This window comes from Myxocyprinus asiaticus, chromosome 2 (genome assembly GCF_019703515.2).
Source record: "Myxocyprinus asiaticus isolate MX2 ecotype Aquarium Trade chromosome 2, UBuf_Myxa_2, whole genome shotgun sequence".
NCBI lineage: Eukaryota > Metazoa > Chordata > Actinopteri > Cypriniformes > Catostomidae > Myxocyprinus > Myxocyprinus asiaticus.
In genome coordinates, this window is record NC_059345.1 from 61229799 (window position 1) to 61250634 (window position 20836).

At 42.2% G+C, this 20836-nt stretch overlaps 1 protein-coding gene across 1 annotated transcript in view; it reads right to left on the minus strand.

The window, feature by feature from the left end:
* LOC127452761 (solute carrier family 12 member 3-like) overlaps positions 1 to 20836 on the minus strand; it is a 91555-nt gene that overhangs the window by 14131 nt on the left and 56588 nt on the right. The window contains exons 14-25 of the mRNA XM_051718458.1: positions 17194 to 17349; positions 12682 to 12781; positions 12466 to 12577; positions 11720 to 11854; positions 11284 to 11390; positions 8331 to 8413; positions 8139 to 8225; positions 7583 to 7681; positions 4834 to 4945; positions 4636 to 4722; positions 4407 to 4539; positions 401 to 468 (exon numbers count right to left, since the gene is read on the minus strand). Of these exons, the coding sequence (XP_051574418.1) occupies positions 401 to 468; positions 4407 to 4539; positions 4636 to 4722; positions 4834 to 4945; positions 7583 to 7681; positions 8139 to 8225; positions 8331 to 8413; positions 11284 to 11390; positions 11720 to 11854; positions 12466 to 12577; positions 12682 to 12781; positions 17194 to 17349 (1279 nt within the window). The remainder of the gene's footprint in view (positions 1 to 400; positions 469 to 4406; positions 4540 to 4635; positions 4723 to 4833; positions 4946 to 7582; positions 7682 to 8138; positions 8226 to 8330; positions 8414 to 11283; positions 11391 to 11719; positions 11855 to 12465; positions 12578 to 12681; positions 12782 to 17193; positions 17350 to 20836) is intronic.

A 20836-nucleotide genomic window follows, 5' to 3' on the forward strand; every position in this document is an offset into this window, starting at 1 on the left:
GCATCACCAGTATTAACATTTATCAGACTAAGGTAGGCTATTTGGGTTCAGTTTTTTTTACTGAAAAGCTATTGGCATTGGCTTGGCCTTGTATTTGTAAATTTTTATTTTGATGTATGCTAAAGAATTTTCATCTGTAAATTGTCCATGAAAATGCTTGATATGTTTTGGTCTTGTGTGCACCCTGTATTACTCTCTCTCTCTCTCTATCCTATCCTGTCTCTATTGAATGTTATTTGTGTATATTGTGTGTGTATGTGTGGGGGTAGGGAGGGTAGTGGCACACATGTGTAAGGAATTTTAATGTGACCCTGCACAAAAGTAACAATGGTATCACTTTCACAGCATTTGTTTTGTTATTCTTAAAATAATGTAAATTATATATCTGATCAATACTCACATTACAACCAAGGCAGCATGTATGGAGTTCCTCTTGATTATCTCGTTTAGTCGTACCGTCCTCTCCATCTGAAAACAGAAGACACTTAAATGTGATGTTTATGGTTGCCACCCTCAAAATTGAAAATACAGGACACCCACTTTCCAGTGGTGCAATCTGATGGGGGTGGGAGTAATTGATGTTGTCATTGATCATTTTAATTTATGTTGGTGCATGACACATTGTCTTACAGTCTAGCAGTTTGAAATGTTTGAATTCCATTGTGTTGAAAACTAGAAAATTCTTTGAAGAAGTCAAATGGATTGCAGAGTTTTGTGGGCCGCATCACAATAGCGAGGTAAAGGTCCGATTGAAGCACTTATAAAGCGGGGAAAGCCTTGTTGATGCACAGTTCTGCATGCTTCACAGATTGAAATGCTTCAGATGAGAAGCATATTTAGCGATTTTAACATTTACATTTACTCATTTGGCAGACGCTTTTATCCAAAGCATCTTACAAAAGATAGTCTTCAACATAAGTGATTCATCTTAAGGAGACAGTAGTACGAAAAGTGCCTTATAACAAAGTTTCAATTGCATCAGAATAATACTATCCAAGACAGATTAGAGTACGACAAGGCTACTATAAATATATAGTCGATGGCCCTAATATACTGTATGGCTGTCGATTTTACATGTTAATTCAGTTCAAATACTTATCTAAAAAATAATGCGTTAAAAAAATTAACGCAATTAATCATGTCCCCGTACCGAAATATGGAATATTTCTTACATCTGAGCAATTCAGCCTGTTTTCTCCAGAGGGCAGTAAGTGAAACTCCAGCTGTATAGGCAACATACAGCTTATACAGAGAACAAACCACACTTACCGAGAGCAGATAGCGCAAGATGAGAACACATTCTTGCCTTCAAACACAGCTTGATGGAGTGCAAATCCAAATGCACAGATCTCAAGACATGTTTCAAACATTTGACACAGCGATCAAAATTATTTTATGTTTATGATGCGACACAACTGAGACGCTCCAAAAGTGTCCGTCTGACGCAGGTGTACATTGACGCATCCTAAGACAAGCACTTATAATAAATCTTAATAAAACTGATTGACGAATTCAATTGCAAAATAGATTGCTGTGAACCGTAGGCCAATGATTGGCTTATGCTCAATAATATGGCAATAAACAATATATTGCATACTAAAGCCACTTTTTGTATTTTTAATGCTTTACTCGTGTACCAGAATAATGTAATGCATTTTAATTATCTTTATTATTTTTTATAATATATGAATTTTATTTTAATTATTTAAATACAACTATTTATAATTATTTAATCATTATATTTTTCATAATTTTTATTTGAGGGGCTTTCTCAGCAAATATTTATATATACGATTAATTGCGATTAATTTGATTAATCGGCATATCATGTAATTAATTACATTAAACATTTTATTGATTGACAGCTCTAATGTACTGTATATATATATATATATATATATATATATATATATATATATATATATATATATATACACACACATACACACACACTGGCAGCCAAAAGTTTGGGATAATGTACAGATTTTGCTCTTATGGAAAGAAATTGGTACTTTTATTCATCAAAGTGTCGTTCAACTGATCACAATTTATAGTCAGGACATTAATAATGTGGAAAATTACTATTACTATTATTAAAAAACTACTTCAAAGAGTTCTCATCAAAAAATCCTCCACGTGCAGCAATAACAGCTTTGCAGATCCTTGGCATTCTAGCTGTCAGTTTGTCCAGATACTCAGGTGACATTTCACCCCACGCTTCCTGTAGCACTTGCAGTCCGGATGTGGCTGTCTTGTCGGGCACTTCTCACGCACCTTACAGTCTAGCTGATCCCACAAAAGCTCAATGGGGTTAAGATCCATAACACTCTTTTCCAATTATCTGTTGTTCAATATCTGTGTTTATTTGCTCACTCTAACCTTTTCTTTTTGTTTTTCTGTTTCAAAAGTGTTTTTTTCTTTGCAATTCTTCCCATAAGGCCTGCACCCCTGAGTCTTCTCTTTTCTGTTGTACATGAAACTGGTGTTGAGCAGGTAGAATTCAGTGAGGCTGTCAGCTGAGGACATGCGAGGCATCTATTTCTCAAACTAGAGACTCTGATGTACTTATCCCTGTTGTTTAGTTGTACATCTGGCCTTCCACATCTCTTTCTGTCCTTGTTAGAGCCAGCTGTCCTTTGTCTTTGAAGACTGTAGTGTACACCTTTGTATGAAATCTTCAGTTTTTTTGGCAATTTCAAGCATTGTATAGCCTTCATTCCTCAAAACAATGATTGACTGATGAGTTTCTAGAGAAAGTGGTTTCTTTTTTGGCATTTTTGACCTAATATAGACTGTGGCAGGGTGAGCAAGAGACCGACACAGTGGGTGTGGCATCAAGCCTCGGAGAGGCATTTATTGGAAACAATAATAAACGTAAAAATGTCCAAAAAGGGGAAATAAAGTGTCCAAGGGGGAATAGTGTTCATAATAAAGGGGAAATCTGGCATCCTCTCGGTGAACGGGGCGGGGTAGTGTTCATAGGAAAGCCCAGGCACCGGCTAGGTCAGTCGGCCGCTCACGCTTCCCTCCAAAGTCCATGGTGCGTGGGTGTCACTGGCAGCCTGTCTTCCCAAGTCTGCGGCAAGTGTGAGGGGAAGGTGGCCCGGCATCTAGCCCGTCAGTGGCAACGTGAGCTGTTCACCCCCGCCGACTCATTACGGTGTCCGGGGTCCGAAGAACGGGTCCGGCAGCGCGTCCACTCATCCGATCCCTCCCAGCTCTGGTCCTGGGCATGCGAGGATGCCAGTGTGTGCACACATGGAGATTTGAAGCTGGCTCCCCGAGAAGAGGTGCGCACTGCGTTTTAAAGACAGCGGTGATGAAGCATTATCCCCATCAGGTGTGCTTAATTCACCGCTGACCAAACGAGGCTTATTAATTATGCATCTCTTCTCGCTCTCCTGCCCAACTCCCGTCATGAGCCTGGCTGAAGGGCGGCTCTAAGAGGCGGGGTGACGATGACGAGCCAGAGGGGCGGATCATTCCGCCACAAGACCTTAAGACATGCCAGTCTATTGCATACGGTGGCAACTCAAAAACAAACACAAAGACAATGTTAAGCTTAATTTAACGAACCAAATAGCTTTCAACTGTGTTTGATATAATGGCAAGTTATTTTCTAGTACCAAATTAGCAATTTAGCATGATTACTCAAAAATAAGGTGTCGGAGTGATGGCTGCTGGAAATGGGACCTGTCTAGATTTGATCAAAAATTATTTTTTTCAAATAGTGATGGTGCTGTTTTTTACATCAGTAATGTCCTGACTTTACTTTGTGATCAGCTGAATGCCACTTTGGTGAATTAAAGTACCAATTTCCTTCCGCAACAGCTAAATCTGTACATTATTCCAAAAAAAATTTTTAATCATTTTTTTTAAGGCCGAACACGAGATTAATGTCATTAACGGTGCTTTGCCGAAAAACGTTCAATGCAGGAAAGCCCTGGGTCTGGGCCCATCTTAAAAATACAAGACAAAGTGAGTCTTGTCTTGATTCTATACAATCCCATATTTTATGGTTGGGGTGGAAACCCTTTTGATGTTTGTAATTTGGCTACAGTAATGTTAAAAAACTTTATTGTGTCTTAGCTTAATATGCAGAAACAACAAAAAAAAAACAAAAAAAAAAAAAAACTTTCTGAAGAGTGTAAACAAATGTGGCTCTGAGGATTTAAAACAAATCTGTTTGAGAACTAGCCCAATAAAGGGGGCTTAACCAATGTTTTAACCAATGTCACATCTGTTTGTGCAACAAATGGTAGGTAGGTGAAATTTGGTGACATGTGGCTCAGAAATTACACACTTCACCTTTAAATTAAGGGACTGTAGGAATCATAATCATAATCATATTTAGTGACCAAAAGAGGGTGACATGCGCACACACACACACACAAACACAAACACACCTTTGGTTTGATGACCTCAAGGTCTTTTTTGGAAACTTTCCATGGGCTCAGTCTCTTGAGTTCTTGGACGTCAACTCCAGCCTGTTCTTCATTCAGCCTGAAGCGGGTGATGTTGTCCTCATATCTCTGCAAACTACAATAATAGAGAAAGAAAGTTGCTGTAAACCTGCTTCTTTTTCGATGTGTGTTTCTGTGCCTGAGTACGAGTATGTTTGCGCGTGTCCCTCACCTTTTAGTCAATGGAGCTTTGTCCACATCCGTTATCACAATGACATCCTTGATTTCCAGACGAAATTTCTTTAACAGCAACTTCATGCTGCAACGAAAAATAAGTTCAGTAAAGAACTTACAATTATATTTTAAAACTATTAAACTGTTGATAAAAGTGATGATGATGTTGATGATTATGATATAAAGATCAAATTACTCTTTGCGTTCTTCCTCCATGGTCTCCTGGTCTCCTAGAAGGAACACTCTAATTTTGCTCTTCTTCCAACAGTTCCTTCTGGTCAACAAATATGGCACTAACAGAGTTAGACCTGTGAAAAAAAATTCACAATGACATCAAGGAAACAAACATGCATGACTGAAAATAAATAGGAAAATAATCATTAAGTATCAGTATGTACAAAAAGCCAAACTTAAAATTAATATTTAGCTGTAAACCTTTGAGTGTCAATAAATACTCTTTTTGGACTTGGAAGTTTTGAGTTCTAAAAACTTACTGTATGTTTTTGTAGTACAGTAAACTCTTATATGACAATAGATCAAGGAAAATTTAAGATTTCATATATATGAGATCTATTAAGATTTTATAAGATGGTTTATTTGAGAGATTGGGGAAACTTTTATCTTTTGAACAGCACATTAAAATATTTATTATTGATTTTTTTTTTTTTTTTTTTGGCATTTCTTTACAAACTGTACCTGTATGCAGTGCATGATGCTGAGAACCTGTGAAATACTGTCAAACAAAGTGACATGGCTTGCACTTCATAAACACTTAGATAAATATATAGATTTATATGCTTTTAAAATGAATAAGCCTGTATGTCCTTATCGTGTACCTATATAAATTCAGTTACACATTATAATCAGTTGTTTTTATCAGCAGATAACTCAAACTTCCATGGCAACAGTTGTGTTTCTCCATGCTGTGTAAATATTTATTTCTTTACATTTTCATAATGATATCATGATCTTAAGTGGAGATGAAAATCATGCTAAATTTCTCACGAGAAGTAAATCGGGGTGACTCTCTCCAAGCTTCACACTTTGGCTGTTCATGGCAAACGTCAGTCATTCATGTGCACGTGCTTCAGGGTTAAGCACAAAGCTCAGGATCAAACTCTGGGTTGACAGAGAAAGTTTGTAGCGAGTGTCTTGAGATCGATGAACCCGATCTAAACCGATTTGGCTCTATCTGGTTTTGGAGGTGTCAGAATAAACACCTTGGTAATGGCGTACTACTATACTACTCTTATTTCTGCCATAGACTGACATAGCAGAAATAGTAGTATGTGTAGTATGCCATTGCGAACTCAGCCCATGAAACACACGTCACTGTTGTCACATTGTGGTGTCTGGTGAATCACGAATAAGCTGTGTCATAATTCAGAGCTTGTGCAGCCATTCTGGAGAAATTGTGCCAGCTGAGCCAGCGCAATAGCTCATTATCACGATCAGCAGCACCTGTTCTTTGTTTTTCCAGTCTTAATTAGCCACGTTTCCACTTTCGGGCCAAATGAGGGCATGCTAGTGTGTGCCATGGTCAGTTGAGTTCCCTCTGTCACTTCCGGGGTTTCATTGTGTCTCCTTGGGGGCTTTCTCTGGGCCAATGGCCAATTACAATATAAAAGGCCAACTAGGGATAGAGGCAGGGTCACTGTAAAAGGTGGAGTTTCGCCGAACTCGCCAGGTTGTGTATCCAGCGCACAACCGTACAGGTTAGGCAAAAATTCAAAAAATGCGGGCACAGTACAAATCTGTTAAAACACAATGGAAAAAGCGGTGCCATAAGAAAGAACTTTCCGTGGTTTGAGATCATGGACATTGCGCTGGGACATCATCCTGCTGTTAGTGTGAGACCACTTGGGACACCATGGCAATTACAGTCGGTGAGTTGTCAACGCTAACTTATCTTGCTAGCTAGCTAATGTTTACATATGATATAAACTCAATATTCTAGATAACTTGATAACATGATACATCAGCTTGAGCTTCCTTCATGTTTGTGAAATGGACGGGGTGTGTGACTTTGGCACCAGGGTGGCGTATTAAGGGAGGGTGCTGTGGGGCTATTGGCCCGATGGTGGGAATGCAGATCAATATTGGTATCGTGGCTCAAGGTCCGAGGTCCAAGGCCATTGGCCAGACAGGCCAGTTGATAGCCCTGGCTTGCACTGGCCCGATAGTGGAAAAGCGGCTATTCTTCCCCTTGTGTGTGCTGTCTTGTGCCAGATTGTTGTTTGCCTTTGTGCCTGCAGCATTCAGCTCTTTACCTGTCTGTTTTCTGTTGTTGTTGTTGTTGTTGTTGTTTTTATCTGCTTCCCTGTTGGCTCCAGAATTCTCTGTCTGGTTGACCACTATCTCAGTATACCTCAGTCTGGTTCTGTCTACTTTCTGTCTTCTCCAGCACATGTTGGTTTCTGTTCCTGCCTGCCCTGGACTCTCGATTGAGTCCTCTCCCACACTGTCTGTCCACCCAGGCTCTGCCAGTTCCCAACCTCAGTCCTACTTGCTTGGTCTGTCTGGCTGTCAATAACTGTCCACTTCTGTCTATGAACTGCCTACCCCCTTGCCTTTCCAGTCTGCTTGCTCTGCCTGGCCCACTGGCTCTGACCTCTGCCTGTTCTGACCATGATTCTGTCTGTCTCTTCCAGCTGTGCTTGCCCCTGTTGCCAGCCCGAATGCTGATGTCACCCAGGTCCTAGATTACTTTTCCTTTTGTTGTTGTTGTTGTTGTTGCCTTTTTTCAATAAACTTCTGCTATTCAGTGTGCCTGCATTTGACTCCTCATCCTTACCATAAAGACCATGATGTCCAGTAGTTAGATCAGCACCAATAAAAGCATTAACCAGCATATACCATTCTGTACCATGGATATTCATGCTGGTCTAAGCTGGTCTTTTCATCAGGGTGTCTCAATATAGTATATATTAGCAGTGGTGTCTCACCTCCATCATCAGAGATCCAGTAGACATCTATGGTCTTCCTGCCCTGTTTCGTCTGGAATACTGACCTGACCTGCTCATTTGAGACATCATCAGAAATGTCTGCATGGGGAGACAACATAACAAAAATAAAAACATAAATACAGTTTAATGTATGTGTATAAATATACTATGTTTAAATGTCAGCAGTCAGGTCATAAGTGTGTCAGTTGTCATAGTGAAACCACACTGACTCAAACTTGAAGAAAGATCTCTTGTTCAGTACACTATATCTACATTCCGATATGATGCAAAATTACAAAAATAAAACCAGCCCATTCTATTCAATGAAACTATCTATGTTCACTTTCAGTAGCCAACATAAAGATTCCATTGCTTAGTGTAGACAGCTTCATTTATTACAATGGGAGTATTCTGTTTGGTTGACCTGGTGCTGATGTAAAGATAAAAAAATTTGCAGTATACACAACTTCGTTAATTAAAAGGGGAGCACCATGGTATGTTACGTTATGTTACATTTAAAAAAAAAACAATGAGTGTGTGTGTGTATGTTTGTCACCTGAATTCCGGTCAGTATCATCTATTTCAGTTTGTGGTACTTCTTCTGCATCAAATGCTGGATTCACAATTGATGGCGGTCCACCTGCTGCTCCATTCAGCCATAAAAGACCCATATCAAACTTTGTCTTACGATCAAAATAACAGCATTACGGAATTTTCTAGACATTGGATAAAATACACAAGTACAAACCTGAACTCTGCAAAATATCAGTAACATCTAATCCATCCATCAGTCTTAGAACAGAGATGGCATAGTTAGAGTCAAAGGCATTGCTGAAAAAAAAAATAGAAGTAAAAAAAAGCAATACAGATAAATGTCCTGGTTACTTCCGTAACCTCCGTTCCCTAATGGAGGGAACGAGACATTGTGTCGATGTAGTGACACTAGGGGTCACTCTTGGGAGCCCCAAACACCTCTGCTTTTTTGAAAAAAGGCCAATGAGAATTGGCGGTGGAATTTGCATGCCACTCCCCCGGACAATATGGGTATAAAATGAGCTGGTATGCAACCACTCATTCAGTTTTTGTGCTGAGGAGCCGAGACTAGGTCCCGGCCATTTCGGCGGGTAGTTCAGCTTTGTGGCAAGAGCCACAGTTCCCTGATGGAGTCTCATTCCCTCCATCAGGAAACGGAGGTTACGAAAGTAACCAGGACGTTCCCTATCTGTCACTCACTCGACATTGTGTCGATGTAGTGACACTAGGGGTCCCTATACAAAACGCCACAACTATCTGAACTGTGTTACGTGAACTGCCTCGTAGCCAGCACACCAGGCCTTCATGTAACCTCCCCCAACGCTCTTATGAGCGTCGAACGGTCCATCAGGAACAAGTCGACTGCCCAACTATAGGGACAGACTAGCCCAGCTGAGGCCTCTTTTCCCTCTCTTTTCTCCCCAAAAAGAGTGGAATTTGTTAACTGACTGGGAGCCATAAGTGTCTGCGTCGGGGGGTGTCCCTCCTAAGGGGAAGACACCACGGAGACCACACCCTGCTCAAAAAGAGGGGGGGGTATTTTCAGTGGAAATATATCACATGGTCTTACCAAGTCTTGTCGGAAGTATGTCATGTGGAGAGGTCCCATGGAAGGTCCTACCCAAAGGGGGAGGAGTTTCTACAGAGCATGGTGACCGGGGGCAGAGGGGCCTCTGCCCAAGGAAGACACAGTTTGCCGACAGGAAAACGATTTTGCAGAAAATATCACATGGGGTCGCCTTCGGGGAACCAGCACATGTGCAGCACCTACCACAGTACAGGGGCTCATTAGTGCACATACTGGGCCGGTCAGCGAGTTTCTCTGCAAACTCAACTGCCAGAGGGCTAAGGAGGAAAGTCATCCAGGGATCACAGTCTGTGAACATGACTAGGAGTCAAGAGCGCACGTCTTCACCTCAAGGGAGGGGAAAGGCACTATGCGCAAGTGGTACATCTGGCCAGCTGTCCCGGAACTAACCTGCTCGTGCCTGCCAATACACGGGACGAGACTGGCTCAACCCGGAGATTGTAGGACCACGCAAAGGTGTTGGGTGTTGCCCAGCCCGCTGCTCTGCAGATGTCTGCCAAAGAGGCGCCACTGGCCAGGGCCCAGGACACACTCCTGGTAGAGTGGGCTCGTAACCCTGCAGGGGCTGACATGTCTTGAGCCTGATATGCCATCGTGATGGTGTCAATGACCCAGTGGGCGATCCTCTGTTTGGAGACAGCACTTCCTTTCCGCTGTCCACCAAAGCAGACAAAGAGCTGCTCGGAGCTTCTAAGGCTCTGCGTGCGATCCAAATAGATGTGTAAAGCTCGCAGGAGAGCCATGGCGTGCAGGGCAGAGGCGGCTTGTCCAGCGGCACCGCAGGCCACAGTCATCAGGGACGATATAAAACCTAGAGGCCCTGGACGGAGCTTCGGGCACCCACGCCAGGTGGCGGCGCTCTGCGGACACAAGTGCACCGCGAGCGCCTTATCCACCTGGGGGATCACCGAATACCCCCTGGCCGCTCCACCATCGAGGGTAGTGAGAGTGGGGGAGCTGAAAGACCGGGACCGGGCAGTAAAAGGTGCCTCCCACGATCTTGTCAGCTCCTCATGCACTTCCGGGAAGAAAGGAACGGGGGTGGGGTGTGGCCGTGGGCAGTGCACCGAGCCTAGGAACCAATCGTCGAGCCACGAGGGTTCAGGGGAGAGTGGAGGGTTCCACTCTAGCCCAAAGCTCGTGGCCGCCCGAGAAAGCATGTCTGTCATTTCCGCGTCGGTATGAGACTGACCGACCATTCCTGAATGAGGAAGCCCAGCCGAAGCCTCTGCATCAGACTGGACGAGCCCGCTCTCCGATGCTGCGCTCGATAACTCATCGTCTTCCCGAACTCCGAACGAGAAGTCAAACTCACATTGAGACGAGCCGGTGGTCTCCTGCGAGAGCCCGATCAGGGCAAGCGAGCGTGCTGGGGAATGGGAGGTCCGTGGGGGGACACCCGGCGGAGGTGGTCCCATTTATGTCTCCAAATCGCCCCCAGTTCTAACCGATGTGGCCTCAAACACGTAGGTAGAAGGACCAGTGCGGGGAGCCGCAGTGTTGCCATGGTCATGTTCTCGCATCCACGAATGATGTCTCCACGTGGGCAGCGCCCAGACACGTAAGACAGTGATCGTGGCCGTCAGAAGCGGAGAGATAACGACCGCAACCAGGAATAACACACAAAAGGGAAAGGCATCTTTAAAAAGTCGTTCCGTGTGTGTGCCGCTCTTTTTGTGAATGAAAATTAGAATATATTCGCTCTTTTAGAATATACTCTCTTATTTTCACTCTGCCGAAGCACCCAGGGGCGTTCTCTGCACTCCACGGGTGCAGAGGGGGAGAAGCCGCTGAAATGCGCCGTAAATCCAGCAGTTTTGAGGTGCGTCTTTGGGGGGAATTTAATTCAGTGCACTGAATACAACCACTCGGCTCCGAAGAGAAAATCTGAATGAGTGGTTGCATACCAGCTCCTTTTGTACCTGTATGTCTGGGGTAGTGGCATGCAAAATTATTTTTTCAAAAAAGCAGAAGTGTTTGGGGCTCCCAAGAGTGACCCCTAGTGTCACTACATCGACACAACGTCGAGTGAGTGACAGATAGGGAACTGAAATTTGTGGAAAAAAATAACTGTACTCACTAGATTGTGTGGACGTAGTCTTCTAAGCTCTCAGGTTTACATTCCTGCCAGTTTGTCTTATATCCCAAAACGAGAGTGTTTGGCTTCAATTTACCAAGACCAGACGCCTAGAAAGAAAAATGATGAAAAGAGCGAGGATTTGTGCTGTAAGTAATGGGGAGTAGAAAAAGATTGCTGTTCATGCTACTAAGTATTGGTTTGGTCCTGGTCTAGCTGGTGGACCAGCATAGCTGTGATTTTCACAAGCAAAACTTATCTGGTAAGAGTGGTCAACCTCTGTTGTTTTTGAAGGTTCAACTAAGCTAGGAGAACAAGGAACCCTTGCTGGCAAAGCTAGTTATGATGCCAAGCAGAGACACAGCATCCCATACTGGAAATCACAACATACAGTATGCTGGTCTTTACAGTAGGGAAGCATGGATAGTGATACTGTTACCTGCATAAGATGGTGCGCACCCTCTTTCAGACTTTCAGCAGTAAATGTTGTATAGAAAGCGCGAACTTTCCTTTTATTCAGCCAATCTACCATCATATCTGAACTGTGAGTGGGCAAGGTTGACTTCTCATCCTCCTGAAAGCACCAGAGAGTGATGGAGAGAGGTTGGGAGATGGGAGGTATAGTTTTTAAATAAATAATTAATGTGTTTACATGCACAACAAAAGACTATTGTTCACTGAATAAGCCAACAGTATTCCATTAAGAACTCATGGTAATGAGCAAAAATTTTTCCTTAAATAATTTATGACCTGTCCCATAAAATCTGGCACACACTTCTGTAATGTGACATATTACAAGTAAAATAGAGTAATCAATGCAAAGAAATATAGGCAGGTCTTTATCTGGGGAATTAATTGGATCATGAAAAGTCAATATGACAATTGGTTGATGGGGTGGGATTTGTCGATGTGCCGGGAAAAAAAGTCAGAGCAAGTTTTGAAGAATGATACAAAAAAAATAATTTTCATTTGGAATAACATGCAGTGATGAATCGATCACAGTAGACCAGGACTGTGTATTAAGAAAGCAAATAGGGTCAGTTTTGATTTGGACTTTAAAGGGTTTATACATGGTCTTAAACTTTGTTGGCTTTTAGTATAATTGTTGTAAGATTGTGCAAGTAAACATACTTAATTGAAAAAGCTTCATTAGAGCTCCAGTTCTGCTCAGTGTACAGTTCTTACCATGATAATGTTTCCACAGATCATCAGACTGATGTTCTTAGTGAGAGTGCCCGCAAAGTCCACCAGGGCTGGGCGTACATTTGGTGGACCGGTCAAAACCAGACACTGAGGCCTAGAAGAGAGTTTATATGTTATATTTATATGAGTTTATATAACAGCTTGTGTATTGCAATCTGTAGCAGGCAGTTTGGCTTCCTTTTAACTCTACATTCTCACCTGTAGTTCTTGACATGGTCTTCTATCCCTGACAGAAACATTGAGAAGGACAGAGCCATATTGTAGACACCCGCCTGGTAAGACGAACCCCAGTTCACCTCTAGAAAACACGAGTTGACAAACAGACAACACGATCAGGACATTCAAATAACATGGTTATGAATACTAGAGATTTGTTTATTTTAGAACCAATTTTCTTTAGGTTAAATTTCTTCAGCTCTGTAGCCCCACTAATAGAGCATGGTGCTGGCAATGCCAAAGTCATGGGTTCAATTCCCCAGTAATGCACATACTGATGTAATGTATATCCTGAATGCTTGGAGTTGATTTGGATAAGCCTGCTGAATGCAAAACTGTAAATGTGTTTACAAAAAAAAAAAAAAAAAAAAGTGTTTAATGTATTATGTACATGCTATAAATTTCAAAGATCAAAACTTTCTCCAAAATGACCATTTATTTAAACAAATCTTTGTGTTTGTGACACCACTGTGATGAACAGATTAACATATGATGCTCACTAGATTAACACATGATGGCTAAAGGCCCACATAGAACACATTGCGGGAAATTCACCAAGAATGATTTGCGCCCTGTAAAAGCGGCAGTTATTTCCACAAGCTGTCTGCGCTGGTTTAGTGCCTGATTTAGTTTGCACAAGCAATTCCAAGTTTGCGGGCTGATTCTGAGCACTGAATAGCGGAGGATGCAGCAAACCTCCATTTTCTACATTTTGGCAGGACTGAACAGCATCACTGACTACTGTCATCCAGACACCTGAATCATCTCTTTAACGTGTCAAAAGAGCACTTGACAACATTGTGCATCTGGATATATGCCAAGTTATACCCTCTTCTCCATCAATGGGTCATAATCTGATTAATTACTGCTGACATAATCGATAAAAAAAATGTACACAAACATCTTAAGTAATTTTTACTGCCTGCATTCATCCAGGCAAGTTTTCCTCGCTCAGTAATTTTTGTGAATGAAGCATGTCTTGGAAATTTTTAGGCTAAGCATGGTATATAATGGAATTATTAAGAGAACAGGCTCTTTCTGTGATTAACCTCTTAAACTCTGCCGCCAGCAATTTTTCACACTCAAATTTAAAGGTTCACCATTTACATATACTGTCGACTTACTGCCAAAAATGTGTTTAATTTTTTTCAGACCCCAAAAAAAGACTCCAATTATTCATAAATAATATTGTATATGTTTACAATCTTATGATGAATAGAATAATAATAAAAAAAAATGGTTGTTATCCTAAATTTGTAAGCATGTAATTTTGTTTCTGTTCACCCCATCTCCCTCCAAATAGTCTTATTTTATTCCACTAGATGGCAGGAAGTACTAGAACCTTTCTTTAGAAAATGCCGATCTGAAAAGTAGGTGGCACTATAATGTATTTTAGCCCTCACAGGTGTGTTCATCCATAGATATTCAGTCTAATTTTCAGTTCTTGCAACATCCCCATTGTTTCATCGAATATCTCAGCCTCTGAGAGGACTAGAAGCTCAAACTAAGTGTCATTAGAAAGCTGATGATCCCCTTTGCGGTGATGTTAAGGTTATTTTATCATTAAAAGTTTTGTTTTATGTTTTATCATTAATAGTCGATAACATACAGTATATTTCTGATGATTTGTTTAGCATGCTTTTCCTGCGGCACTGCATATTTTGTTACATCTAAGATATAACATTGGATTATTGACACAAGGAAGCTCACAGACAAGTAAACAATGGCTCATTGTTTAGAGAACTTCCTAAAGTAAAATCAGATTTAAAGTTTTTTTGGGGGGGCTTACAGCAGCTGTTATCTGTGCATAAAATAGACGTTTGTATTTGATGTCTTTTAAATGTCATATTTCACTTAAAATCTTTTAAACTGTGGCATTAGTAAACTGTACACAGCTTTAAACAGCTTTAATTTGATATATGATTTGTCTATTTAAGTGCTATTTAAAGACTTTTATATTCATATTCATATTTCTACCACATAACCGCTAGGTGGCGCTTATTTGTGACACGGATGTTTTAAGGCATTTTGTAATTTTAAGTAACATAAATGCAGATGTGGTTATTTCTGAAAAGTTCAGATTCTAAGCTTTCAAATGCCTGACTTATGTATACAGGGACTTGAGCATTTTTTGAACTTTTTTCGCAGATCCACAGAGTTTAATGTCTGGAAAATTAAATATAACTGTGAATTAAGGATGTAAGACCAGCTAGGACTGGCTTGAAATTGATTTTTGGTACACTGACATTTTAATGTGTGTCTATTTCAGACAGGGACTCTTTGCTTAGCAGTATGATTTAAACCAATCAGAATGAAGTAAACAAGTATTATGGGAGTTACATTTGCAATAATGTATATAAGCTTATTAATTATTTTGTTTGGTAGAGTCTCTACTGTGTTCAAAGAGATCTCTCTGGCCTAAGAAAATAGATGAAGGAAATGGGGAAACTGGAGTCTTGTCTGAGTTATCGCTGCGTAGCATAAAGAGCAGAATATACAAGATTCTCATATTAGAACAACATAAAGTGAGTATATTGTTGTTCTGGAAGGATAATACAGGATCTCGATTCGAGTCCGAGCCAGTTATCCAAGGCCAACCTCTCAGTTAGAGTCCGAGTTGTAATCTCCTGGTTCGAGTCCAGGTAAGAGGTAACCTTCCAGTTCGAGTACATATTATGAGCAGGGTTGGGGAGTAACGGAATACATGTAGCGGGATTACGTATTTAAAATACAAAATATAAGTAACTGTATTCCACTACAGTTACCATTTAAATAACTGGTCATTAGAATACAGTTACATTCAAAACGTATTTTGATTACTGAAGAGATTACTTTGCATTTTATTGTCATTTGTTTAATTTAATATTTAGTCCTTTCAGATGGAAAACATTTATACATATAAATGATGCGATCCAAAGTGCATTTAAACAGCAGTGAAACACTTTCTTATGATGTGTTACATTCATACGAGCAGACAGAGAAGTAAGTTTGGAACAGAAGAAACAGGAATAAACCTTGTGTAAATTGTCAGCTTTACGCTAAGCTAAAATGCTATTTCTAGCCATTTTACATGCACGTTACCTGGCACAATCATATTTTTTTTATCAAGAAAATTCACGTTGGATCATAATTTATTTTTTTCTAGTAAGACATAGATAGGGCAAAAATCTTATTCTTGATGATAATTGTTTTATTGTTTTCCTGTAAAAATATCTAAAAATCCTTAAAACAAGATCAATTTGATTTATCTTGTTTTATAAACAACACTGCATAAGATATTTAGGTTTTTCAGAGAATGTATTTTTAACGTGTATTTTGTCTTACTTTACTGGCAGAGTTTTTAAAGTCAAAACAAGTGAACAAAATCTACCGGTGCTGAAGAAGTAATCCAAAGTATTTAGAATATGTTACTGACCTTGAGTAATCTAATGGAATACATTACAAATGACATTTTACAGCATGTATTCTGTAATCTGTAGTGGAATACATTTCAAAAGTAACCCTCCCAACCCTGATTACGAGGTACCTGGGACAGATCTAGGATTTCCATGACAAGCACAATCTATAATGAGCCTAATTCACATAGAAAGGAAAAGGAATGACGATGACTAAATCTAAATACTCAAGACACACAGCAATTTTAGTGCTGATTGCATCCACTTAAACTACATAGCAGGTCGTTAGTGAATAAGACAGGTTTTTGAGATTAATTATCACATGCAAAAGTGGCGCAACTGTTTAGTGAATTCGCCCCATTGTTTTTCTTAAGTGAAGGGAAAATAGGTTTGTTATGAAGAATGTTCAAAGTGAGATCACATTGACTCATCCAATCACAATGGAGATTCATTTGTTTATAGAATACTTGAGATGTTATAAAATGCCAAATGTGATTAAAATTAACAGGGAATGGTGCACCTTTTTTTAAAGTGATTCCTTACAATAAGCATTATCTTTATTTGTATCTCAAAAAAGATTCTTGCTGCCTCAAAAGTAAGTTGACAAATTTTGCCCTATAACTATTACCCCTATATCTACACTATTTTACTATAGTGACAACCCAGGGCCTTTTACCCCAAGTGTGAACCCCTTGTACCACTTTTTCTCAACAATTTCTCAAAAATTGTATTCTGTTATTATTTCTCTACACACAAATTATGAATGTTTTTTTTATTTTTTATTTTTTATTATTCTTGATACACTTTGGGGTGCCTTTAGTGTCATTATATCTTACAGTAGAAAAGAACGGGCCATTTAATTCAAATGGTCAGTGTGAGAGGAAAATGATAATAAAAAACTAAATTTTAATGTTTGGTGCAAGAAACCTTGGCTAACATTATAAGTGGACCACAAGGGGAAAAAAAAATATTTGACCCCTTTAATTGGATGGCTATGTCTGATAATCATCATGCAGGTCAACAAATGTAGGTCATAAAAAGCATCATATTATGATCATTTAGAAGAATGCAGATGGTCACTGAGGTTGAGAGAACTTACTAGGTTTATTATAAGAAACGTATCCTAAGAGGCAGAGGACAATCGTGAAAGTCACAAGAGCGGCCCACCATGTGAACAGAAACATGAGCAGAAAAGACAGAAATGATCCAAACAGAGACGTCCAGGGAGTGAAGTAACGATATAACGGCCTCCAGCCTGCAAGAGGAGAGAACTCCATTATTCCACAACATCAGAGATGATTGACCAAATCCAAGAGACAGTCTGTAGTTGTACTGTATGTATATATATTTAAAAATATAAGTATATTCCTACTGTGTAGAGACTGCACATGATAGAAATATACTTAAATGATATTCAAAGGTCTACATTGAAAATCTGGGTCTCAAAATTCTATTTAATCCTGAAAATTTAAGCACACAAAAATGCTCTATAAAACTTTCAAATCATGCTCAGATAACATTGATTGTTGGGTTTTTCACAAACTTGTGGAGTTTATGCCAGCTCGAATGGATTTTGTCATTAAAGCAAAAGGGCGACATACCAAATATTCTCCAATTCTTGTGGTTTCACTTAAACTGTTATGCTGATAATATAATTTGTGATGAAAATAAAAACTTTAAATTAGAAAAAATAAAAGCATTTTCACAAAAACAGCATTTTCATTAAAAACCTTGTTGATTTTGATGTTATTAGTGCTCTTTTATCTCATCACATTAAATTCATGCCGCAATCTAACAATCTGGCACTCGAGATTCAGTAGCGGAAACACTGCTGGCTGCTACTATGCACTAACTTCTAAAATGAAAAACGTCATGGTTACTTGTGTAACCTCCGTTCCCTGATGGAGGGAACGAGACGTTGTGTCGATGTAGTGACACTAGGGGTCACTCTTGGGAGCCCGAGACACCTCTGGTCTTTGACAAAAGACCAATGAAAATTGGCGAGTGGTATTTGAATGCCACTCCCCCGGACATATGGGTATAAAAGGAGCTGGCGTGCAACCACTCATTCAGGTTTTATGCTGAGGAGCCGAGACAAGGTCCGGCCATTTCAGCGGGTAGTTCAGCGGTGTGGCAGGAGGGACACAATGTCTCGTTCCCTCCATCAGGGAACGGAGGTTATACATGTAACCATGACGTTCCCTATCTGTCACTCACTCAACGTTATGTCGATGTAGTGACACTAGGGGTCCCTATACAAAACACCGCAACTGGCTGAACTGTGTTGCGTGAACTGGCGGTGTGTGATGGGCAGACCACTGTGTGCCTCGTAGCCAGCACACCAGGCCAACACGTAACCTCCCCAAACATAGTTATGAGTGTTGAACAGCCCTTTGGGGACAAGTCGACTACCCAAAAGATAGAGACAGGCTAGCCCAGTCGTGACCTCTTTTCCCCTTCTTCCCCTTCTTTTTTTCCACTCCCTAAAAAAAAGGGGGAATATCCGACTGGGCCGACAAGGTCTAGTCGGGGGTGTCCCTCCCAAGGGGAGGACACGGCAGAGACCACACCTCACCCAGAAAGAGGGGGGATATTTAAGTGGAAAATACGTCACATGGTCTTGCCGAACTATGTCGGAAGTATGTCATGTGGAGAAGTCTCATGGTAGGTCCTACCCAACGGGGGAGGAGTTACTACAAACATGGAGACTGTGGCAGAGGGGCCTCTGCCCATGGAAGACGCAGTTTGCCAACAGGGAAACGAATTATTGGAAGAAATACATCGCATGGGATTGCCTACAGGGAACCGCCACATGCGGAGCACCTACCCCAGAACAGGGCTTTTAGTTAGCATGTGCACTGGGCCGGCAGCGAGTCTCTCCGAAAACTCGACTGCCACAGGGCTCGGAGGAAGTCAACCAGGGAACATAGTTTGTGAACACTACTGGGAGTTAATGTCGCATGTCTTCAGCTCAGAGGAGGTGAAAGGCACTATGTGCAAGCGATACACCAGGCTGGCTATCCCGGGCTTATCTGCTTGTATTGCGTGCCACTACCCGGGACGAAACCGGTTCCACACGGAGGCTGTAGAACCTCGCAAAGGTGCTGGGTGTTGTCCAGCCCGCTGCTCTGCAGATGTCTGTTAGAGAGGCAATTCTGGCCAGGGCTTAGGAGAACGCTACATCCCTGGTAGAATGGGCTCATAGCCCTACAGGGGATGGCACATCCTGGGCGTGATATGCCATAGCTATGGGATCAATGAGCCAGTGGGGGCGATCCTCTGCTTGTTGACAGCGCTTCCATTCTGCTGTGCACCAAAGCAGACAAAGAGCTGCTCAGAGATCCTAAAGCCCTGCGTGCGATCCAAATAGATGCGTAAAGCGTGCACCGGACACAGCAACGACAGGGCTGGGTCTGCCTCCTCCTGGGGCAGTGCTCGCAGGTTCACCACCTGGTCCCTAAAAGGGGTCGTGGGAACCTTGGGCACATAGCCCGGTCGGGGTCTCAAGATCACGTGAGAGTAGCCCTGAGAGTAGAGAGTTTCGCTGACAGTGAACACTTGCAGGTCTCCTACCCACTTGATGGAGGTGAGCGCAGTCAGGAGGGCAGTCTTCAAGGAGAGTGCCTTAAGCTCAGCTGACTGCAAAGGCTCAAAGGAGGCTCTCTGTAGACCCTGAAGAACTACAGAGAGGTCCCATGAGGGAACAAGGCACAGTCTGGAGGGGTTCAGCCTCCTGGCGCCTCTCAGGAACCTGATGATCAGGTCGTGCTTCTCTAAGGACTTACCGTCCACTGTGTCGTGGTGTGCTGCTATAGCGGCACCTTCAAGGTGGAGGGGGACAGCTGCCCTTCCAACCTCTCTTGCAGGAAGGAAAGCGCTGATCCAATTGCGCATCTCTGGGGGTCTTCGCGTCGGGAAGAACACCACTTAGCGACCAGACACCACTTAAAGGCATACAGGCGCCTCGTAGAGGGGGCGCTAGCCTGAGTGATCATGTCTACTACCTTCCATGTCCCGTCCAGGGGTCAGACATGGAGATTCCAGAGGTCTGGTCGTGGGTGCCAGATGGTGCCCTGTCCCTGAGAAAGAAGGTCCTTCCTCAGGGGAATTCGCCGGGGGGGGGGGGGGGTTGTCGCGAGGAGCGTGAGGTCTGAGAACCACGTCTGGGTGGGCCAGTAGGGTGCTACCAGGATGACCTGCTCTTCGTCCTCCCTGACCTTGCACTGAGTCACTGGGTGAAACGTATATTGGCACAGACCAGGGGGCCAGCTGTGTGCCAGCGCATCTATACCGAGAGGTGCCTCGGTCAGGGCGTACCACAGCAGGCAGTGGGAGGATTCCTGGGAGGCAAACAAGTCTACCTGTGCCTGTCCGAATTGACTCCAGATCAGTTGGACCACCTGAGGGTGGAGTCTCCACTCTCCCCTGAGGGTAACCTGCCATGACAGCACGTCAGCTGCAGTGTTGAGGTCGCCCGGGATGTGAGTGGCTCGCAGCGACTTGAGGTGCTGTTGACAGAGGAGGAGACAGCGGGCGAGTTGTGACATACTACGAGAGCGCAGACCGCCTTGGCGGTTGACATATGCTACCGTTGCCGTGTTGTCTGTCCGAACTAACACGTGCTTGCCCTGGATCAATGGCCGGAACCTCCACAGGGCGAGCAGAATTGCCAGCAACTCGAGGCAGTTGATGTGCCAACGCAGCCACGGGCCCGTCCATAAGCTGGCGGCTGCATGCCTGTT